This window comes from Solanum dulcamara, chromosome 6, assembly GCF_947179165.1.
Source record: "Solanum dulcamara chromosome 6, daSolDulc1.2, whole genome shotgun sequence".
In the NCBI taxonomy this organism is placed as follows: domain Eukaryota; kingdom Viridiplantae; phylum Streptophyta; class Magnoliopsida; order Solanales; family Solanaceae; genus Solanum; species Solanum dulcamara.
The window spans coordinates 73,779,330-73,797,854 of record NC_077242.1 but is presented as its reverse complement, the minus strand read 5'-3'; the positions used below and the strand labels follow the sequence as shown (position 1 = coordinate 73,797,854).

The following is an 18,525-nucleotide window of genomic DNA, read 5'->3' as shown; positions in this document are numbered from 1 at the left end:
GTTTCACAAAATGATCGGGCGTACGACATTCACGTGCCCAATGACCCCTCATACCACACCGGTGGCAAATATTTGATTTACCTCTGGAAGAATTATTTTGAGGAACTTTATTATTCTCATGTTTATTTTCACTATGATGACGATAATTGTTTTTTCCTCTACCACGTCCTCGCCCACATCCACGATCAAGGCCACGGCCACGACCGCGACCGCGATAATTATTTTGTCTTGATTCAAACTGATTATGCGCTGCTACAACATTCGCTTCGGGGAATGGAGCAGACCCAATGGGACAGGCTTCATGATTTTTCATCAGCAAAGTATTATTTTGCTCAGCCACAAGTAGGTTTGTAATTAATTCAGAATACTTCTTAAATCCTTTTTCACGATATTGTTGTAGCAACACATTTGAAGCGTGAAAAGTTGAAAGAGTTTTCTCAAGTAAGTCATCATCAGTGATAGAATCTCCACATAATTTTAACATGGAACTTACCTTGTGGATAGCAGAATTATATTCTGTCACAGTTTTAAAATCTTGAAATCGAAGGTGTATCCAGTCATATCGAGCTTTTCGTAACACCGTAAGTTTTAGGTGGTGATACCGATCCTTCAAATTAGTCCATAATTCAAGAGGGTCTTTAACAGTTAAATATTCGATTTTTAATCCTTCATGAATATGATGACGGAGAAAAATCATGGCATTTGCTTTATCTTGACTTGATGCGTTATTATCTTGTTTAATAGTATCACCAAGACCTTTAGCGTCAAGGTGAATTTCAGCATCAAGGATCCATGATAAATAATTTTTTCCAGAAATGTCGAGTGCCACAAACTCAAGTTTTGATAAATTTGACATGATAAAACTGAGATAGAAATTAATTTTAGAAATAGAAAAGACAACTAAAATAAAATTTCTTCAGTAGATATACCTGATATAGAAGTTAATTAATCTGGAAAAATCAGAATTTCGTGTTGATAACGTGTTATGAAATAAATTAATTTGGCAAAATAAGGAAAAGAAACTAAGAGAAGAGAAAGGAAAACAGAAAAGAGAGAAAGCCGTGTAGTAATTTTTCTGTATCTATTTTGCCTTTTTTCTGCAGGTACAAGAATGGCCAAGAATGGCCATTTTATAAGGAAAGATGACAAGTGACTCAACTTGCCAATTTGCCAACTTGCCAACTTAGTGGGTCCATGAAATGGACATCCACTACTCCAATGGCTTTTCTAACATTACATTATTTAATCAAGCACCAGCAATTAATCACAATTCACACTCATTAACAATTATGTTGATTAAAATTAATTGATGATTTACATAATGAACTATGATGATTGTAGTTAGGTGCAAGGGCCCCATCCACAAATCACTTTTGCAAGCCAGCACAAGGAGTAAGATCAATATATTAATTAAAATGAATATTAAAAGATTTGTCTGATCAATCTGAAAGATATATTTTTAATAATTAAATACCAATATTTACTTTTATGCACCTATTGATGTGATGATATTTTATAAGTTTTTGGTCAAAGAAGAGGGGCCATGTTTCTATAGATTCATGTGTTAAGGTTTCACTAGAAATGCGTTTTTTTTCAAGAGAAAGATTTAAGGCGCAATAATCATGAATTAAAGAAAGTGGTTGACTGGGGGAGGCAAAGATGGATAATAATAACAAATTGTCTTTAGTTTCTTTCTTCTCATGACAAATCTATGCCTTTTTTATTCTTAGAATAATTCTTCGTAGTACCTCTTTATGTATCAAATGATTTGTAAAAAAATAATTTCTTAGTACCTCAATCCCAACCAAGTTGATTAATCACACCTATATAACAAATTGAGAGAGAGGAAGATGTTGTGCTTTTCTTTTTACTTTGATTTGATGTGAACTTGGTCTAACCACCATGTTTTGACAGTATTAGAACACCTAATTAAGGCCAATAATAAAATGTAATGGAAATCTATAAAACCAGAAAACAAAGACGAGACCACTATATTATGGTTACATTTGAGCTAATTTATATACCTAAGTTTATCAAGGTGAAAAAAAAAGAAGCAACTACAAAGGATAGTGCAGAAAATTAACTTTTAGCTTGGTTGGTGTTTGCTGAGGTAGGTGATTGTTGGTTTTGTCCTTTGGGAGGGATCTTAGATTGCATCACTCGTAGCTCGTTGGCAATCTCAGTAAAGTTAGGCCTCTCGGACGGTTCAGCTGACCAACATCTCTCCATGAGTGACTTCCAATCTAGGTCACAGGACTCGGGTACTGGAGGTCGCAAGGTATTACTCACGATACCACCTGCATTGGATTCAGTTGTCAATATACTCAAACCGGTTTGTTGTCTAAGAAAGCATTTGGATAATAATATTTGGTTGAAGTTGGAAAAAAAAAAAGAAATATTTGAAGTCGATGTTGAAAAAGAGCGTGTGGAAGTCATTACCAATTATTGCCCCATAGTGCAATTCAGCATATGGTTCTTCTCCGGTAAGAAGTTCCCATAGTACAATTCCAAAGGAGAAAACGTCAACCTACAAACACAACCAGCAAAGTATGTGTTAACACGCAGGGATATAAAGAAATGAAATTATTACTCCCTCCGTTTCAATTTATTTGTCTTACTTCCATTTTTAATCTATTTAAAAAAAGAATGTCTCTTTCCTTTATTAACAACTCTTTAATTCCAAATTTCCATACGGTATATTTAAGACCACAAGATTGAAGGACATTTTGGTATATTCTATATATCATAAGTTTAAGACCACAAAATTCAAAAGTCTATTTACTTTCTTCAAATCCGTGTCATGTCAAAATCAGACAAACAAATTGAAACGGACTACTTTCTTCTGATACCTTCTCAGAGACTAGACTACTGCTACCATTGAGAAGTTCTGGTGCCATCCAGGGGAGAGTTCCTCGTACACCGCCTGAGATTAGTGTTTGACATTTCACTTTGGATAGCCCCAAATCACCAACCTAAAACGAGGATAGATTCACAGTCAGTATCAATGTTAAACCGATGATAATATGGCTGGAAGCTCTTACGATTCGCATTCAGCTGCTTTCGTGTTTAAAGGTTTTGCACAAGGTAAGAGATAACCTAAAAGCAACTATGAATATGGATTTGAAGTAGGCAAGAAATGAAAGATAGTTGTCAGACTAATAACAATAACGATAAAAGTAATAACACTAAGGATGATAATAGTAATGCATTATTATTATGATAATAATACAACGATGGTGATACAGTTAATGCCATAGATGGTAGCGATGAGTTCAGTGTTGTCAAAGGCACAATTAAGCCATGAAGCGAGGCTCAAAACATGTTGAGCACTTAGCCTCGCTTAATGTGTGTTTTAGTGTCATTATCAAGTCTCTCGAACATACTTTTTCTTGCCAATGAGCGTTTCCTAAAGAGACTACACGGAGCAATTCAAATTGCACTTTATCATAAAAAATTTCAATTTTGTTGTCCATATATTTGTTATTTGTGCTTATAATTATTAGACTTGGACTAAACATATATCTTTGTAATTTCTCTCCATTTGCACCTTTTTTCATTAAAGCCCACATTTTATTTGCGCTTTTCACTTTTTAATAACACAGGCGGTGATATATACCAGTGACAAGAGCCACGGATCACTGTTGTCAAGCCTCAAAGGTGAAAAGCGTAGAAAAGGACCACGCATTTCCAGAGATACAAGTGCAAAGCACAAACACATTAGCTTATGTAAAGAGAAGGTTAAAATATACGTAATGCAGGAAAGAAGTAGTACAAACAAACCATAGTCGAACAAAGAAATGAAAAACTGCAATCATATAAAAAATAAAAATCATATCAGTCTAATTTCAAAACCATCTTAAACTTCAGATTCAGATTCAACAATACAATTTTAGGTTTTTAATTTGGATTTGTAACTTACTATACTTCAATTTTCTAGTCACCCAAATATATTTACTCATAACATCTTTTAATAATTTGTATATGTATCTTTTAATAATTTGTATATGTTGTTTCCTTTGTTTTAGTTATCGTATTATTGGTTGTTGGTACTGTTTCTCTTCCCCATTATTTTCAGCATGACTTCTCCACCCTTGTATTTCCTTTCCGTACTTGTTTTTGATATGCTACTTGAGACGAGGTTCTATCGGAAACAATCTCTCTACCTACCTTGTAGAGGTTAAGGTTGCGTATACACTACCCTCCCCAGACCCCACTTGTGGAATTACACCGGATATGTTGTTTTGTTGTATGATCTTTTAATAATGGGAAAAGGCTCAAATATGCCATCGAACTTTGAGAAAAGGCTCATTTATGCCATCATTTAAAAGTATGGCTCATCTATGCCATTGCCGTTTGAGAAAAGGCTCATCTATGCCATTATTTTTTTAACTCCGATTTTGTAAAACCACCTAAACAACTTTTAACACTTTTCTATTAGAGTTTTGAATCAAATGTACTTTTTTTGCTTCTTCTTCTCCAAGAAGCCATGAAGAACACCAAAAATCCAAATTTCCAACTTCTTCAAGTTTTCACAAAATCACCTTAAATTTCAATAGCAGCATCCCTTCGAGCTAGATATCAAAACTCAATATCTTTTAAGCTTGAATTCAAACTTTAAAATAGTGTTTTTTTGGGTCTACGTTTAAAATGTTTGGCTATCCTTCTTTAAGACTGAGATGGGATAATTACTCATTCATATGTTATAAACTTTGAGATGGGTTGTAGTATGAGCTGAGAAAAAAAAAAGGGGCAGCCCGGTGCACTTAAGCTCCCGCTATGCGCAGGGTCCGGGGAAGGGCCCGACCACAAGGGGTCTATTGTACGCAGCCTTACCTTGCATTTCTGCCAGAGGCTGTTTCCAAGGCTTGAACCCGTGACCTCCTGGTCACATGACAGCAACTTTACCAGTATGAGCTGAGAATGTTATATATATATATTGTGATGCCGTGTGGGGGCTTACTTATTAATGTGTTGCCGTGTGGGGGTTTATTTCTATTACATAGCCCGTGTGGGGGCCTTATTTGTTATCTTATTTGCTTTGAGAGCAAGTGACTCGTGATTTGCCCAAGAGAGAGACTTTAATATATTATTGGACTTGTGATGCCCGCCTGAGGGGTTGAGTGGGGGTTTTGAGCATGCTTGAGTATTGAAATATTGTTGAGAAAGGGGTGAATATTTAAATGGGAGTATTTCTTTCTCATTACTATTTATTGAGGGTGAATATCATGTGTAGGTTAAGTTTTGAGAACTTTGAACCTTGTACCAAATGTGAGTTGAATATTACTTTCATACCATATTTGTTTTGATGCATTCATCTTCATTCATCATATCATGAAACATGAAAGTTGAGAAATATGGAAATTCTTTTTGAGAAAGAAAATGAAACACGTTTAAACCTTTGTATCTTGAGTCCTTGATCGAAGCAGTTTTCCGGCAAGGTAGTGGATGCATTGTGATCCCAACCTTTGTATCTTGAGTCCCTGACCGAAGCAGTTTTCCGGCAGGGTAGTAGATGCATTGTGATCCCTTGACCACGAGGAGGTGGCAAGGATAATGAGATATTGTGATTGGGGTATATGGTCTGCGAGACCCCATGGGTCCTGCTTGGTAGCACAGTTCGACAGGTGTATACGACAGGCTGTGCGACAGTCTTGATTCCATCGTACCACCACATCATTGCATCATCATATTGGATTGCATTGTATTGATATCTGTGTTGCTTGAATTATCTGATTAATTGTGATTATAAGCTGTTATTATGGGTTTACTTTACTCGCGCCAGTATATATATATATATAAACTGGCGGCACCGATGCCGAAGTGGGACTTTTCTGTATGCATGTGGAAGCGTTCCTTAGTTTATTTTATAGGTTTGATTAATTCCTTATACTCAGTCAAGTAAAACCTACTAAGTACATGTGAATTGTACTCACCCCTACTTATGTATCCCTTTTTGATGCAGTTACTAGTCTGAGTACCTCATGTAGCAGTTGATATTCTGATGGATTGTGTATTCTCAGATTAGTGGTGAGGTCCCAAAATTCGGATCGTCACTAGTCTATCTTTATTTTTTAGTCTTTTGTATCATTCAGAGACTTATGTTGTATATTCAGATTCAAACCTTGTATTAGATGCTCTTTATACTTATAACACTAGGTTTTAGGATAAATTTTTTGTATTGTTTTTTTTTATTTAAATTGTGGCATCACTTTCCCCTTTGGGAGTCTTGTATGAGTTTTATTTTTAGGGTTACACATCAAATTGGGTTTTGAGATGTGTGTCATTATGACCTCGATTTTTAGGTCGTGACAGTCTTGTTGGTTAGGTTGAATTCGAGCTTAACAGATATTGACTTTTGATATCTAGCTTGGAGGGATGTTACTATTGAAATTTGAGGTGATTTCGTGAAAAATTGAAGTTGAAAATTTGAATTTTTGGTGTTCTTGGAGAAGAAGCAAAAAAAGTGCATTTGATTCAAAACTCTAATAAAAAAGTGTTAAAAGTTGTTTAGGTGATTTTGCAAAATCGGAGTTAAGAAATAATGGCATAGATGAGCCTTTTCTTAAACGGCAATGGCATAGATGAGCCAAACTTTTAACGGATGGTATAAATGAGTCTTTTCTCAAAGTTCGATGGCATATTTGAACATTTTTCCTTTAATAATTAATATCACTTTCTCGACAATGTCTATTGTTCAAGTCTCTACCTCTTCAAAACAAATCACATGACAAAGAGGCACACGCCTTAGCCCTTTAATGCCTACATAAAAGCAAATGCCTAAACAAGGCAAAACGCCTAGCTTGCACTTTAAATAGCTTCACGACTTAAGTGCATCTCCAATAGTGTCCTGACAATACCCCACTCTGAATGGTGCCCTAGTTTTACAAGGTTTGAGGATGATATTGAGTTAAAGTAGTGCTAGGACACTAGCATTATTCTTTGAAGTAATAAATGTATTGTGGTACCACAAAGTTATGATTCTCGTGCAATCATTTATGTAAGCCTGAAAATCATGGGTGCACCAAATTTTCATTAAAAGGTTAGTTCCTCTAATTTTTACAAAAGAGTTCTGCCGACCCTCAATATAGAGTTCTATAGCAACAGAAGGAGAAGAAACTCATTGGTGCATTACATTGTCGCTCTTGGTACTTATTTATTGGGAATGCTACAGCCAATTACTTTTAAAAGTGAAAAGCACAAACCAAACGACAACTTGTGTGGGCCTTGAAGCGAAAAACGAGAAGTGAAGCGCATATTACTTTGGAGAGAAGCGTATTATATAACATGAATAAAGGAATATCAAACATCTATGAATTTAGCACAGTAAAACTGCATGTGTTGCTTAGACTCTCCAAAAATGATATCGCACCCGTGTCTGGTCCTTAAAAGATGCACTATGAAGGATTTGACATGCACCCGTCGACATTTTTAAGAGTCCGAGCAACATAGGTAAAAAATAAAATAACTAATTCCAACATCAAATATTTGATAATGCTTATATTAATCCAATACTTGTCCTAGCCTTGGTGGAGAGAGTTACCTGGTACCTCCTGTTGGTAGTAGCAAGTATCCTGTGGAATTAATCGAAGTACGCGAAAGCTGGCCCGAATACCAGGGTCATCACAAAGAAAAATAAAAATTCAACACTTCAAAGTTAAAATTCAAATAAGGGATCAATTCTCACACTGTATGCAACCATTGTTTTTTTCTTTTTTGAAATAGGTAAATTTTAATGCAACTTTTGTTTAAAGTGCAAAATTTCATCCATAAAGCGATAATACAGTGCTTTATATTACTTTGTCCTTTCAGTAACAAGGCGATGACTCTACGTAACTCTTCTCTTCTCGTCTAATGTTAAGAAATGCTCTACATTCCTATTCCTCTTAGCCCCACCTCAAATATTTGAATAGTTTCCCCATAGCAATAATTTCATCAGTCAAAAATTAAGATAGAGCTACAAGGCACTTTTGGAGGTTTTAAGAACTGATCTGTTTCACCCAAATTGAGCAGAACTCTTAAGTCAAGTTTATCCAATTTCCATTTAAACCCCCTTTTTCTGAATAAGTAATCAACTTATACTTTTAAGTCCAATTTGGACAGTTCATGATCAGGATCTTTTTGACAAGTATGATTTTCATCAGTATTTACTAAGCTTGATTGTCTATTAGGCTTTACTCAATGCAAAGAGAGTGTATCTTTCACAAAAAAAAAGGAAAACAATTCAAAAGGGCTTGATAAGTGGTACAAATAAGATTTACGGAAAGACTTTGGGCAGTATTGCCCACTATTTTTTAATGATGGTGGTCTCCAGACCGCCTTGCGTGCACCTCGACTATTCCATCAAGTTTCTATTACCTCCCACCAGTACGGGTACCAGTAACTCTATCCAACATGGCTTAGGTAGATGAGAAGAAATCACGTAATGTTTTTGCCTCAATTGGTATTTGAAGACATCATACTTCTCCTCTAACTTCATTGACCATTAGGCCACACTTGTATTGCCTGTCTTTTTGTATTGATTGTACAACGGTCTCTAAACAAAGAATTTCTAGAGAGTTCTCCCAGTCGACTAAAGGAGCAATGGCATCCACTTTTGAAATTCAGCTAAGGTGTGAGCAAGGGTATCTTCAAAAGAAAAGAATTACACCACACAAGCATTTTCATAGTGTAATCAGTAGTTCCTACCTACAAGGAACCATCAAAGTGATGTCAACCTGATTTAATTCCATCCAAAATAGCAACAATTTTATCCAAAGACGACATAACTTAAACACTAAAGGATCATTTGGTTGGTGGGATAAGGATAATAATCCCGGCATATCTCATGTGATTATTTTATTCTACGTTGGGTCATGGGTAGTATTTAGTCCCAAGATTATTTTATCCATCATTTTAGTATAAAAGGTGGGATAAGTTATCCCGTATATAAGATGGTATAAAATAATCTCATTGAATATCCTTGTCTATCTCATTCTACTAATGAAACGACCCCTAAGGACTTTCAAAAGCTAAAGTTGAAAGCATTGGAACAGAATCTATGAAAACCTGAATCCTCTGGGATAAAAAAAACTTGATTTCTCTCTCTTCATTTTATACATGCGGTGCCCAATCCATCTTGCGAACCCCTTGATTAATTACGGAGGTACCTGCTACCTCCTACTAGCACAGGTACCCTTGTCCACCAAGGCTTGAAGAAATAGGAAGAAATCATCTAGTGTTCTCTGCTAGGATTTAAACATGAGAACTTGGTTTCTCTGTTGATGTCCCAATACCTTAAAATGGCTTAGTTACTCAGTATTGACTTAAGTAGCACAAACCTAGATGTTGTCACCAGCCAGACATAAGCATAGGGATTAAACAAGTGTCTTACATCCATCGATATGAAAATTCTTCATACAACCACAATCCTCTAGGAATACACCGAAAGACAAAAGAAATGGAATGGGTACATCTAACAAGTTAAGATTAAAGTAAGTTCCATTCACATCCAGCAAAGGTTATTCTTTATAATCGAATTTTCATGTCTAACCATTTTAGCCAAGCACAAATATGAAATAATGTTCCTCTGGTGTCTAGAAGAGTAACACGATTGCCCTAAATGGCTAAAACAATAAATAAGGAAAATAAGGTGAGCTGGATTCTTTTGGTATTGTTTCGGTAAGGTAGTGACAATTGACAAGCCTAAGCACAATTGAATGTCACCTAAAACTTAAAGCCTCATTAGCTCGAGTACAGAGTAATCTTTCCTATTTTGCTCAGGCATATAGCCTAAACTATGGAGATATTTTTGACATTAGGAAATAAGATATCATTCACAGTCCAGATTTTCTATAAGGAAAGAATTAGAGAAGGCGCCTACTGCACCTCTTGTAGGTTTTCTAAAGCAGCAAGAAATCCCCAAGGACCAGTAGCACACGGTTTGAAACTCAATGGATAATGGAACAGTCCTCCTACCCTTATCCACTTAAATACCAAAGTTCGAACCTACTGAACATATTGTAGTTCTTTGATGAAGTTTTACACATGATATTCTTATCATCTTTTAAAAGTACCTGCTGAAACTAGGTTCCTCAATGAGGTCTTTGAATTTAATCTCCACCTCACCACATAGGTCATTACTTTTGAACACACAGAAAATGCAGGTCCATGGAAATTTGACTTTGATGGCACAACTAATCAAAATGGGTACAGAGTAGGGGCATTGCTGATTACACCTGATGAATCGGTTAATAAGCAGAAACCATAACCACTCTCAATTATAGGATTAGCCATGTAAGATTAAAAGGCTGGAAAAGGCAAAAAGTGAAGAAATTTTGCTTTCGGCCCCATCTCAAGGCTGGCTACTATATGAAGATGTTCTACTACACCCAGTGTGAAATGATGCACATATCTCTTGTATCTCAAACCATAAAATATAATCCATGCTTCTTTTTTTGAGGGAGATACAAAGTTTATCAGTTTCAAATTACGATGTAACTGCTTCAGCTGGAACTTCTAGAGATGTTAAGCAATAAACGCATCATCTCAAATGTAAAAGGAGCCTCCAAGCTCTAAATCCGTCTTAAAAATTTGATAAGACCTCCAAGATCTAATATGTTACTAAATGAGAGTGATGATCTGCAGGTTCGGGTGTCATACTTGGGTATCAGATTACAACGAATATTCAGTTATATATGTCAAACTGTGATCTCTTTACATCTTCCATTGTAGTTTACCAGCTCCATTCTGGGATTAGAACTTTCTTTACTTAAAAGACTTCTTAGCTCATGCTCAAATAGAAAATTATGCTTTCATTGCAAATTTGAGATTAGTTCAACGAAAACTCAGAACCAACTGCAAATGTTATTAGATGTTGTTTTACTAAAATAGGTTGAACAATTAACTATCAGCGATCTTCTAACTGTGCATAAAACTTAAATTAGTCTTTGGTGTCAATATGTAATAGAATTTGTTAGACAAAGATTAACACTTATTCCCCTTGTTGAGATAATTGGCTACTAAATCTTTAACATTTATGCACATCATTTTTTATCAACTGACAAATAAAAGTATCTCCCGGCGATGACTAACCTTGCATATTGGACGGTGGGGATCACGCAGATTAACCAATAGATTATCGCTTTTCAAGTCAAAGTGCACTATATTCTTCCCATGCAGATACTCCATTCCAAATGCCACATCCATGGCGATCACGAGGCGTTTCCGCTTATCCAGATTCCTGAAGACAGTATGCGATGCATTTACTCATCCCATTTTCTTATGTGTAACACCACAACTAATATACAATTTTAATGTATGCAGAAGAGTACTACAAGTGATCAAACTGAAAATGATTTGACATCCCACAAAATTAAGGAGAATGTCATTAAAGAAACCTACTCATCCACAAACCCTACCCTCATGGCAGTCCAGGGGAGGATCTAGTTTGGGGGGTGGGGGTCGCCCGAACCCCCTCGACAAAAAATAACACTGTATATATAGTATAGATTTTCTGTATTTACGTAATATATTAATTTTGAACCCCCTAAACAATAAACAAAATGTAGCTTAGTGGTAAAAGCCCCTCCATTGCACCCCTGTGTTCAAGGTTCAAATCCCACCAACTAGATTACTTTTTACATTTAGCTTTGCTAATTTTTTCCATTTATTTTCAACATTAACTTTTGTTTTTGTTATTGTTTTTCATTTAATTTCCAAAACAGCCACGAGACCACTGCCCAACTATGATTATTTTTTAAAAAAAGAAAGTGCTGGAATAGTGAATTAGGGACTTCTAATCTCAAAAATCAAGCGTTTTGTACTTATAAACTATATACTACTGTCTCCCTTATAATTGTGTTTTATTGGCTTATTCACATGTTTATACTTTTATTTTCCGAACCCCATAAGTGAAAATCCTGGATCCGCCACTGTATGGCACACTTGAAAAAAACCATTTGAAAATGATGTGGCCTTTAACCTACCATTACCGTAAAATTATATGAAGACATGAATTTATACCACCAGGTTATTTAATCACTAAAATCATAGCAGAGGTCAACCCTAAAACAAGTTAAACCCAAAATTCAGTGGTATAAAAACCAGCAAATTAAGTAATTAATAATTAGGATCCATTTCAAATATCTTCACATGGAAGTAAAGATTGAATTACCAATAAACAAATACTCCATTTAATCTGTGCAAGCAAAAAGAATAACAAAAAGACAGAATACCTCTCGTTCTTTTGTAAAGAGTTTCTCAAGGACCCGTTAACCATATATTCTGTAACAGTCGCCACTGAGCCACCCGGACCATCTAGCACAACACCATAGAAGGCAACAACGTTTGGATGGTGCAAGTCTGCAAGTTTGATGGCCTCATTCCAGAAATCATCCCTCTAAATGAAAAGATAAGCACAGACAAATTATAGACATGAATAAAAGAAGCAAAGATCTTGGATAAATTAGTTAAGTTATCAGGTGCAGGGAAAAAGACAAGGGACGAGAAGAATTTGAAAGAAGGGGGAAAAGGTGCCAACCATACGCTCTTGTTCTGAAGCTTTCCCAGCGAAACACCTGTCATTAATCCTTTTAATTGCAACATCAGTACCCCTCCACTTTCCATGATAAACAGTGCCAAATGTACCAGAACCCAATTCTCGAATCTCCTCGAGGTCATCATTCTTTATAATCTATTCACAAGAATGCACTTTCAAAACATGGGAAAATGAAAAAATTGCAACGCGGTAGTGACAGTAAAAGATCAGTTCACTTTTCCATTTAGGTATAACAAATTATGGGAATTACACTGGACAAGAAATGTCGAACCTGCAAGCGGCCAATGCCACCTGATACAGGAAACCCAAAATTTGCTCCCTCTGGAAATTTAGTTTTAGTTTCCTGAACAGAGATTGCTTCTGATTAGCAAGACTGGCAAAGATAAGATACAAGAAACTGATTCTAAACAACTTGCATCGCAGCAGCTGTTGTTTGTGTGAGAGAATTTAAGACCTCAAATTTATCCTTGGAGTCCTTTCCGGCATTAGTGCTTTCAAATTCAACATTCCGTTGACTTGAAGATGGGGACTCACTCCTCCCATGGGTGGACAGGTCAGCATTAGATGGAATTGATGACTGAAGAACAGAAGCAGCGACACCCTCAGCAACAGCCTGAAGTTCTTGCTTGATCATTTCCTCCTCTGAGTCTTCAATAGCAAATAGTAAAAGAAAAAGTTAGGATGGCAAGAATATAAGATGACCCACCAATACTGAATTACAGAAAGAAGCAAATTGAAGCTTCTCACCTTTCTTGGACCATGATTGATCTGAACTATAATCTGCATTACCTGAGGGAAGGTAAGCTCCATCCTCCAAACGAATCTGTGTTTGTAATCCGCCATTACTAATAGTTGGCAACTCACTGCTATTGCCAAAACGATTCTCGCCAGAATAATCCTTGGTGCCAGCAGCTTCCTTTTTTAGCTGAAGTTTACTAGGTTTAGGAGGAGGGAAATGGGCATCATGTTGCAAATTCCAAGGATCCTGGTTGCTATATAAAGAATTTGAATTCTCCTCTACACATGGTGAGGTACCATCGAGTATGGTCATTTCTGCAGTTGTAGTACTCAACATTGGCTGGAAATGCCGAGCCCCATCTTTCCATTCAGCAATAGCTGGAGTTTTTTCTGTTGCATGGGCAGATAGGGAAGTTAAATGGGGAGACATTTCACCGGGTATCAAGTGATTAACCCCGTAGTTTGGTTGGGCATGCACACCTGGATTTGTCATAACAGGATGTTGAGAGACTTCATACCCTTCTGCAGCGTGAATGTTGGGCAAGAAAGGATTCTCATTTGGAGAAACAGGTATGTCATTTGGATTCATGTTACTTGTAACCAAACCTGGATATCCCTCCCTCCCACCAAACTGTTGTACTCTGTTATTCAAGATGTCTTCCCTTCTAAAATTATCAACAGCTGGCTTACTCTGCTCATTATTTGCTAAAATTTCAGCGGGGTGCATCAGGAGATTTTCCATCCTTCCCTCAATTTGTCTCAAATGGTTGTAAGCCGTAACAGATTCTATATCATCTTCTTTCGGGAGCATGGTAGGTGCCGTTCCACCATAATTCTTAGGAGATTCACCACTTAAGTTATCCAGTGTTTGACCAGGCACGCTGCCAATCTTAAGTAAATCACTATTGACTGGTTTAGTCGCAGCAACTTCCTGTTTAACCTGATACTGTGATGGAACCACAAGCTGCTCAGTGGCATTAACATGGCACGATTGAGGAACAGCTCCAACAAAAACTCCATAAGGTGATTGCACCGTACCTGTTAACCCTATCATACCTTGGGGGGGAACTGGGACCTTTGGGTGCTCTGTATATTCAGACTTTTGAAGGCTTCTATCATATTCATACTGTTTATCAACAGTTTGTGAGACTCCAATTACCTCACCTTGACCTTTTCCAACTGCATGATCCATCTGACCTCCAATTCTTTGCCCAACAGCAGCTCCCTGCTGTTCAACAGCTGCCTCACCCAGGGTTCCAGTTGTAACAGCTCGGTAAATAGGCCGCCCCATCTCATCCAACCTTGGGTTAGAATACACCGGATTAAAGTCAGATACTGTGCTTGCAGGACTCTCTCTTTGCTCTTGCACTACTGTATCTGAGTGTGCATGAGGCAGCGATTTTTGACACATTACACAGTCATCATACCTAGGTAATGCATCAGAACCAGTAACCGGTGGTTGAGGTACCTGGCCTTCAGAAAGTGGCACCTGCTGTGTTTGTGGAATCTGGTGCCATCCATAAGCTCCTCCAAGACCTGCAGGAGGGGCGTGATGCTGAAAACCACTGTATCCATGGTCAACAGGAAACTGCACAACTCTCTGCCCCAATGTGCCTTCTGCAGGATAATGTTCTAACCTAAAATGTTGGGGCTGAATCTGTGAGGCAACCAGATTAGGATTCATACTGACATGACCGGAAGGAGTCATTGACATGTGAAGAGCAGGGACAAACTGCTGAGTTGGACCACCAGCAATTATATGCTGCTGATTGATTACTGGCCTAACAGTTCCCAAAAGCTGTCTTGGGAATCCCATTTGTGAGGGGATCTGAACATAATCTGTAAGGTTTAGTGTCTCCCTCTGAGGATCCAAATAAGCTGGGAAATATGGTGTAGTTCCTTGATAAGTCACTCCTGTTTGCTGCATATCATAACCCATTTGTTGCTGCTGTGCAGTGACAGGCACAGTTTTCTCTAATCCATGCTCCAGCTGAGCAGATAAGCTTGGACCTAACCCAGGAACGACTAATGGAATGGTCATTGGAACAACAGAAGCATCAGCATGAGTTGCAGGATTTGCATCTGTAGACACCAATCTATAAGCAGGCTCTTGAGAGGCAGCAGAAGTCCCACTAAGTGATAGTGCGTCAAAAGAAGGTACACCTCTAAGCTCCACCTGACCATGACCTAAAACATCCACAGCTTCAGAGACACTAAATTCTGAATTCTGGGTGGAACCAGCACTAGCGTTACTCCCTTTCCTAGTAAGGCCAATACCACTAACTCCATTACTAATCCCATTCACTGCCTCGACATACCTCTGTCCACAATCTTGCAGATCTCCCAATTGTACCAAACCGGATGATTCCACCTCTGAAGCCGAAAACAGAAACACCCTCAATTTAGCTGACCCATCTGACGCTCTTTCAACCAACTTTTCATACTCATCCATCATATTTTCAAGATCTTCTGGACAAGAAACAGACACAAGTGCATCAAGATCCTCATCAGGCAACTGGTACTTAATTGTCACATCATGCCCACAAGTCTCTACCATTTTGCGTACAAGTTCAGCAAAACTTGCATCCCTCCTAACACTGATAATCCTAATCTGTCCACCCACATATCTCAATGCCCCATCACTCGGCCTCGGGATTATCCTCCCCCCAAAACTGCACAAAAACTTAACTTTCCTCCCTGACACCGAACCATCATCACTAGCACGCTCAGACACACCACTACCAACCCGTGCCCCGGAATGCAAATTCTGCGATGACCCAGTACCTGAACTCATAACACCAGCACTTACAACCGGTGGTTGCGAAGCCACAACCTGCGGTGGGACCCACCCAACCGCCCCTGGACCAGCATTGCTATAACCTAAACCTACAAACCCGGCATCCATTACAGTACTAGGGTAATAAAACCCCTGTATAGTTCCAGGACTACCTCCAACATCCCGAGTCAGGTTACCATAAAACCCCTCAACAGTTCTACCAGATGTAGTCACAGGAGCAATACCCGATTCTTCGGGCACTGTCCTGACAATGTTCAACGGCCTCAAATCTTTAGGTATTGAATTTTGATCAAAAGCCATAATCTGTACAAATCAAAATTGGATTTTTTTTAAACCTAAAATTGCTGTTTTTGTTTTTTAGGTTTATCCTTCTCTACATTAAGCTACTACGAAAACCAAGAAAACCCAATACTACAAACCTCCAATAAACCCTAATGGGGTTCAACCAAATACAAGCAAATCAAAAGGGTTTCTCAAGAAACATAAGTTTTCAGTAACGAACAACATCAAACTGAAAATTACCTCAAAAAAAGGAACCGACCCAGCAAGAAAGTGGTGAAAACAAGAAGAATAACAGCACTTTCTAGCTAATCTCTGTATTTCTACAGCTGATATGCCCAAAAAATACAATTTTTTTTATTTTTTTCTCATTTTTTTTGAGATTTTGCAGGAAAAAATGTGTGCAGGAAGAAAGGAAGCCAAAAACAAGAAGGGGAAGAAAGAAAGCTGCGTGGGTCGCTATCAAATTGTAGAAATGGAAGAGGATGGTGCCTTTGATTTTGATTTTTGATTTCTTGAAATATTTTTGCATAAAAAAAAAAAAAAAAAATATATATATATATATATATATATATATATATAAAGAAAAAAATTAAAGAAATGGAAATGAGAAAGAGACAGTGATAGATGAGGGAAAGGGCACGTGGAAGAGTTCATGCCTAAGTGTTTGCAAATTGGAAAATTTAGTCAATTTGGTGAAAGGATCTAAAGAGCAATTCTTTAAAGAAAAAATTTGAAAGGAACATTTCAAAAATCCAATTTTAGATACTCCTATAATGGAACTTTTTTTAGAAAAAGATATGTATTTATATTTGGAGTGTAAATTAAGTGATGCAATGAATGAGATAGACGTGAAAGTAAAGTTTCGAAGAGAAATAGTTTTAAGTATTTTGGAATTTTAATTCAGGGAAATAGGGATCGACAAAGATGTCACACATTGTATTAGTGCAGAGTGGATGAAGAAAACTAGAAAAGCATTGTTTTCGGAGTCTTGTGTGATAAAAATATATCACCTAAATCTAAAGGTAAGTTTTATAGAGTGATGATTAGATCGACTCTGTTGCATGGGGAGAAGTGCTGATCAATTAAGAACTCTCATGTTCATAAGGTGTAAGTTGTGGAAATAATGTTGTTGAGATGAATATGTGGATATACTACGAATGATAAGATTAGGAATGGGGATGTCTAAGTAAAGTTAGGAGTGGCTTCAATGGGGGTTTGAAGGGAGCAGGATTGAGATGGATTTGAACATGTGAAAGGAGATACGCATATGCTCTAGTGAATAATAGTTCAACTATTTATATGCAACCAGTAGAGTACATCAACCAATGAAACTGCTCTGTTTGGGCCTTATGGTACATCGTTCGGTAGAAGTATTCTATTTAAACACATCGTTAAGTGCATTGATCGTAATCTTATTGTGATTTGTGGAATTCCATACGGTCTAGCAAACGTATTTGACTCTTCTTTCTTCCAGCATGACTTCACGCTATGGATTTCTATCTTTATTAACAGAATCTTCAGCTGGCATTACGTTTATATCAGAAGTGGTTGATAGCGGATATGTAATGATTTTGATTGCTATTATTGGCGATTCTCCGAAGATGGCTTACTTTTAACGACTCTATTCAACTCATCCTTTAACGTTATTCTAATGTCACGTATATTTATCCTGTGCAGTTACGACGTATTTACGATGATTTTTCCCATACAATTTTTATATAATTTTGAAACGTTAATAAAATTGACGAAACATGTTGAAGACCAAATAATTTTAAAAGCGCTTTTAACAAATTCTCTATTTTTCACTCAATATTTCCTGCGTACCGAACACATCCGTTATTTTCGTTCTTTCCTAAATTTGGCTTTACTTTCTTTTTCTTTCTCCATGAAGAAAAACACATAACAAAAATATAAGTCATCTTTTTGTGTACATACTTTCCTATATTTTTACAAAAATTATAGAACTTCATGATCATCCTACTTTTGGAGGCATAAATTGTTTCTTTCTTGGAGGAAAATGACTTCACATTATATTAATATTTTCAATAGACATTTATTTTTAAAAATGAGGGGAAAAAAAGAGGAGAATGTACTTGAGTTTTATGCATTTTTCACATTTTAATGAATATTATTCTTTTTTTCTTTCCAATTATTTTTCAAATCTTACACATAA

At 37.0% G+C, this 18,525-nt stretch overlaps 1 protein-coding gene across 2 annotated transcripts; it reads right to left on the bottom strand.

Annotated features, from left to right (window-relative positions):
- Window positions 1-1,835: 1,835 nt before the first annotated feature.
- Window positions 1,836-16,870, bottom strand: LOC129891472 (uncharacterized). Of its 2 annotated transcripts, none has more exons than XM_055966849.1 (9): window positions 13,283-16,870; window positions 12,990-13,183; window positions 12,807-12,878; window positions 12,518-12,670; window positions 12,213-12,376; window positions 11,071-11,218; window positions 2,850-2,972; window positions 2,440-2,527; window positions 1,836-2,297 (listed from the first exon to the last, which is right to left on the bottom strand). In XM_055966849.1, the coding sequence occupies exons 1-9, from the start codon at window positions 16,368-16,370 to the stop codon at window positions 2,080-2,082; spliced, it is 4,248 nt and encodes a 1,415-aa protein (XP_055822824.1). In that variant the 5' UTR covers window positions 16,371-16,870; the 3' UTR covers window positions 1,836-2,079. The 2 variants fall into 2 exon arrangements, with proteins under 2 accessions (XP_055822824.1, XP_055822826.1); XM_055966851.1 differs by having other exon boundaries at window positions 13,325-16,870.
- Window positions 16,871-18,525: the final 1,655 nt, after the last annotated feature.

Excerpts from the sequence above, each read along its gene's own strand:
- LOC129891472 (XM_055966849.1), bottom strand. The coding sequence starts at position 16,370 with ATGGCTTTTGATCAAAATTCAATACCTAAAGATTTGAGGCCGTTGAAC. Across the intron at positions 12,879-12,989 it reads ACTCCAAGGATAAATTTGAG|GAAACTAAAACTAAATTTCC; the intron begins GTCTTAAATTCT and ends ATCTCTGTTCAG. Across the intron at positions 12,671-12,806 it reads GTGGCATTGGCCGCTTGCAG|ATTATAAAGAATGATGACCT; the intron begins GTTCGACATTTC and ends TCTTGTGAATAG.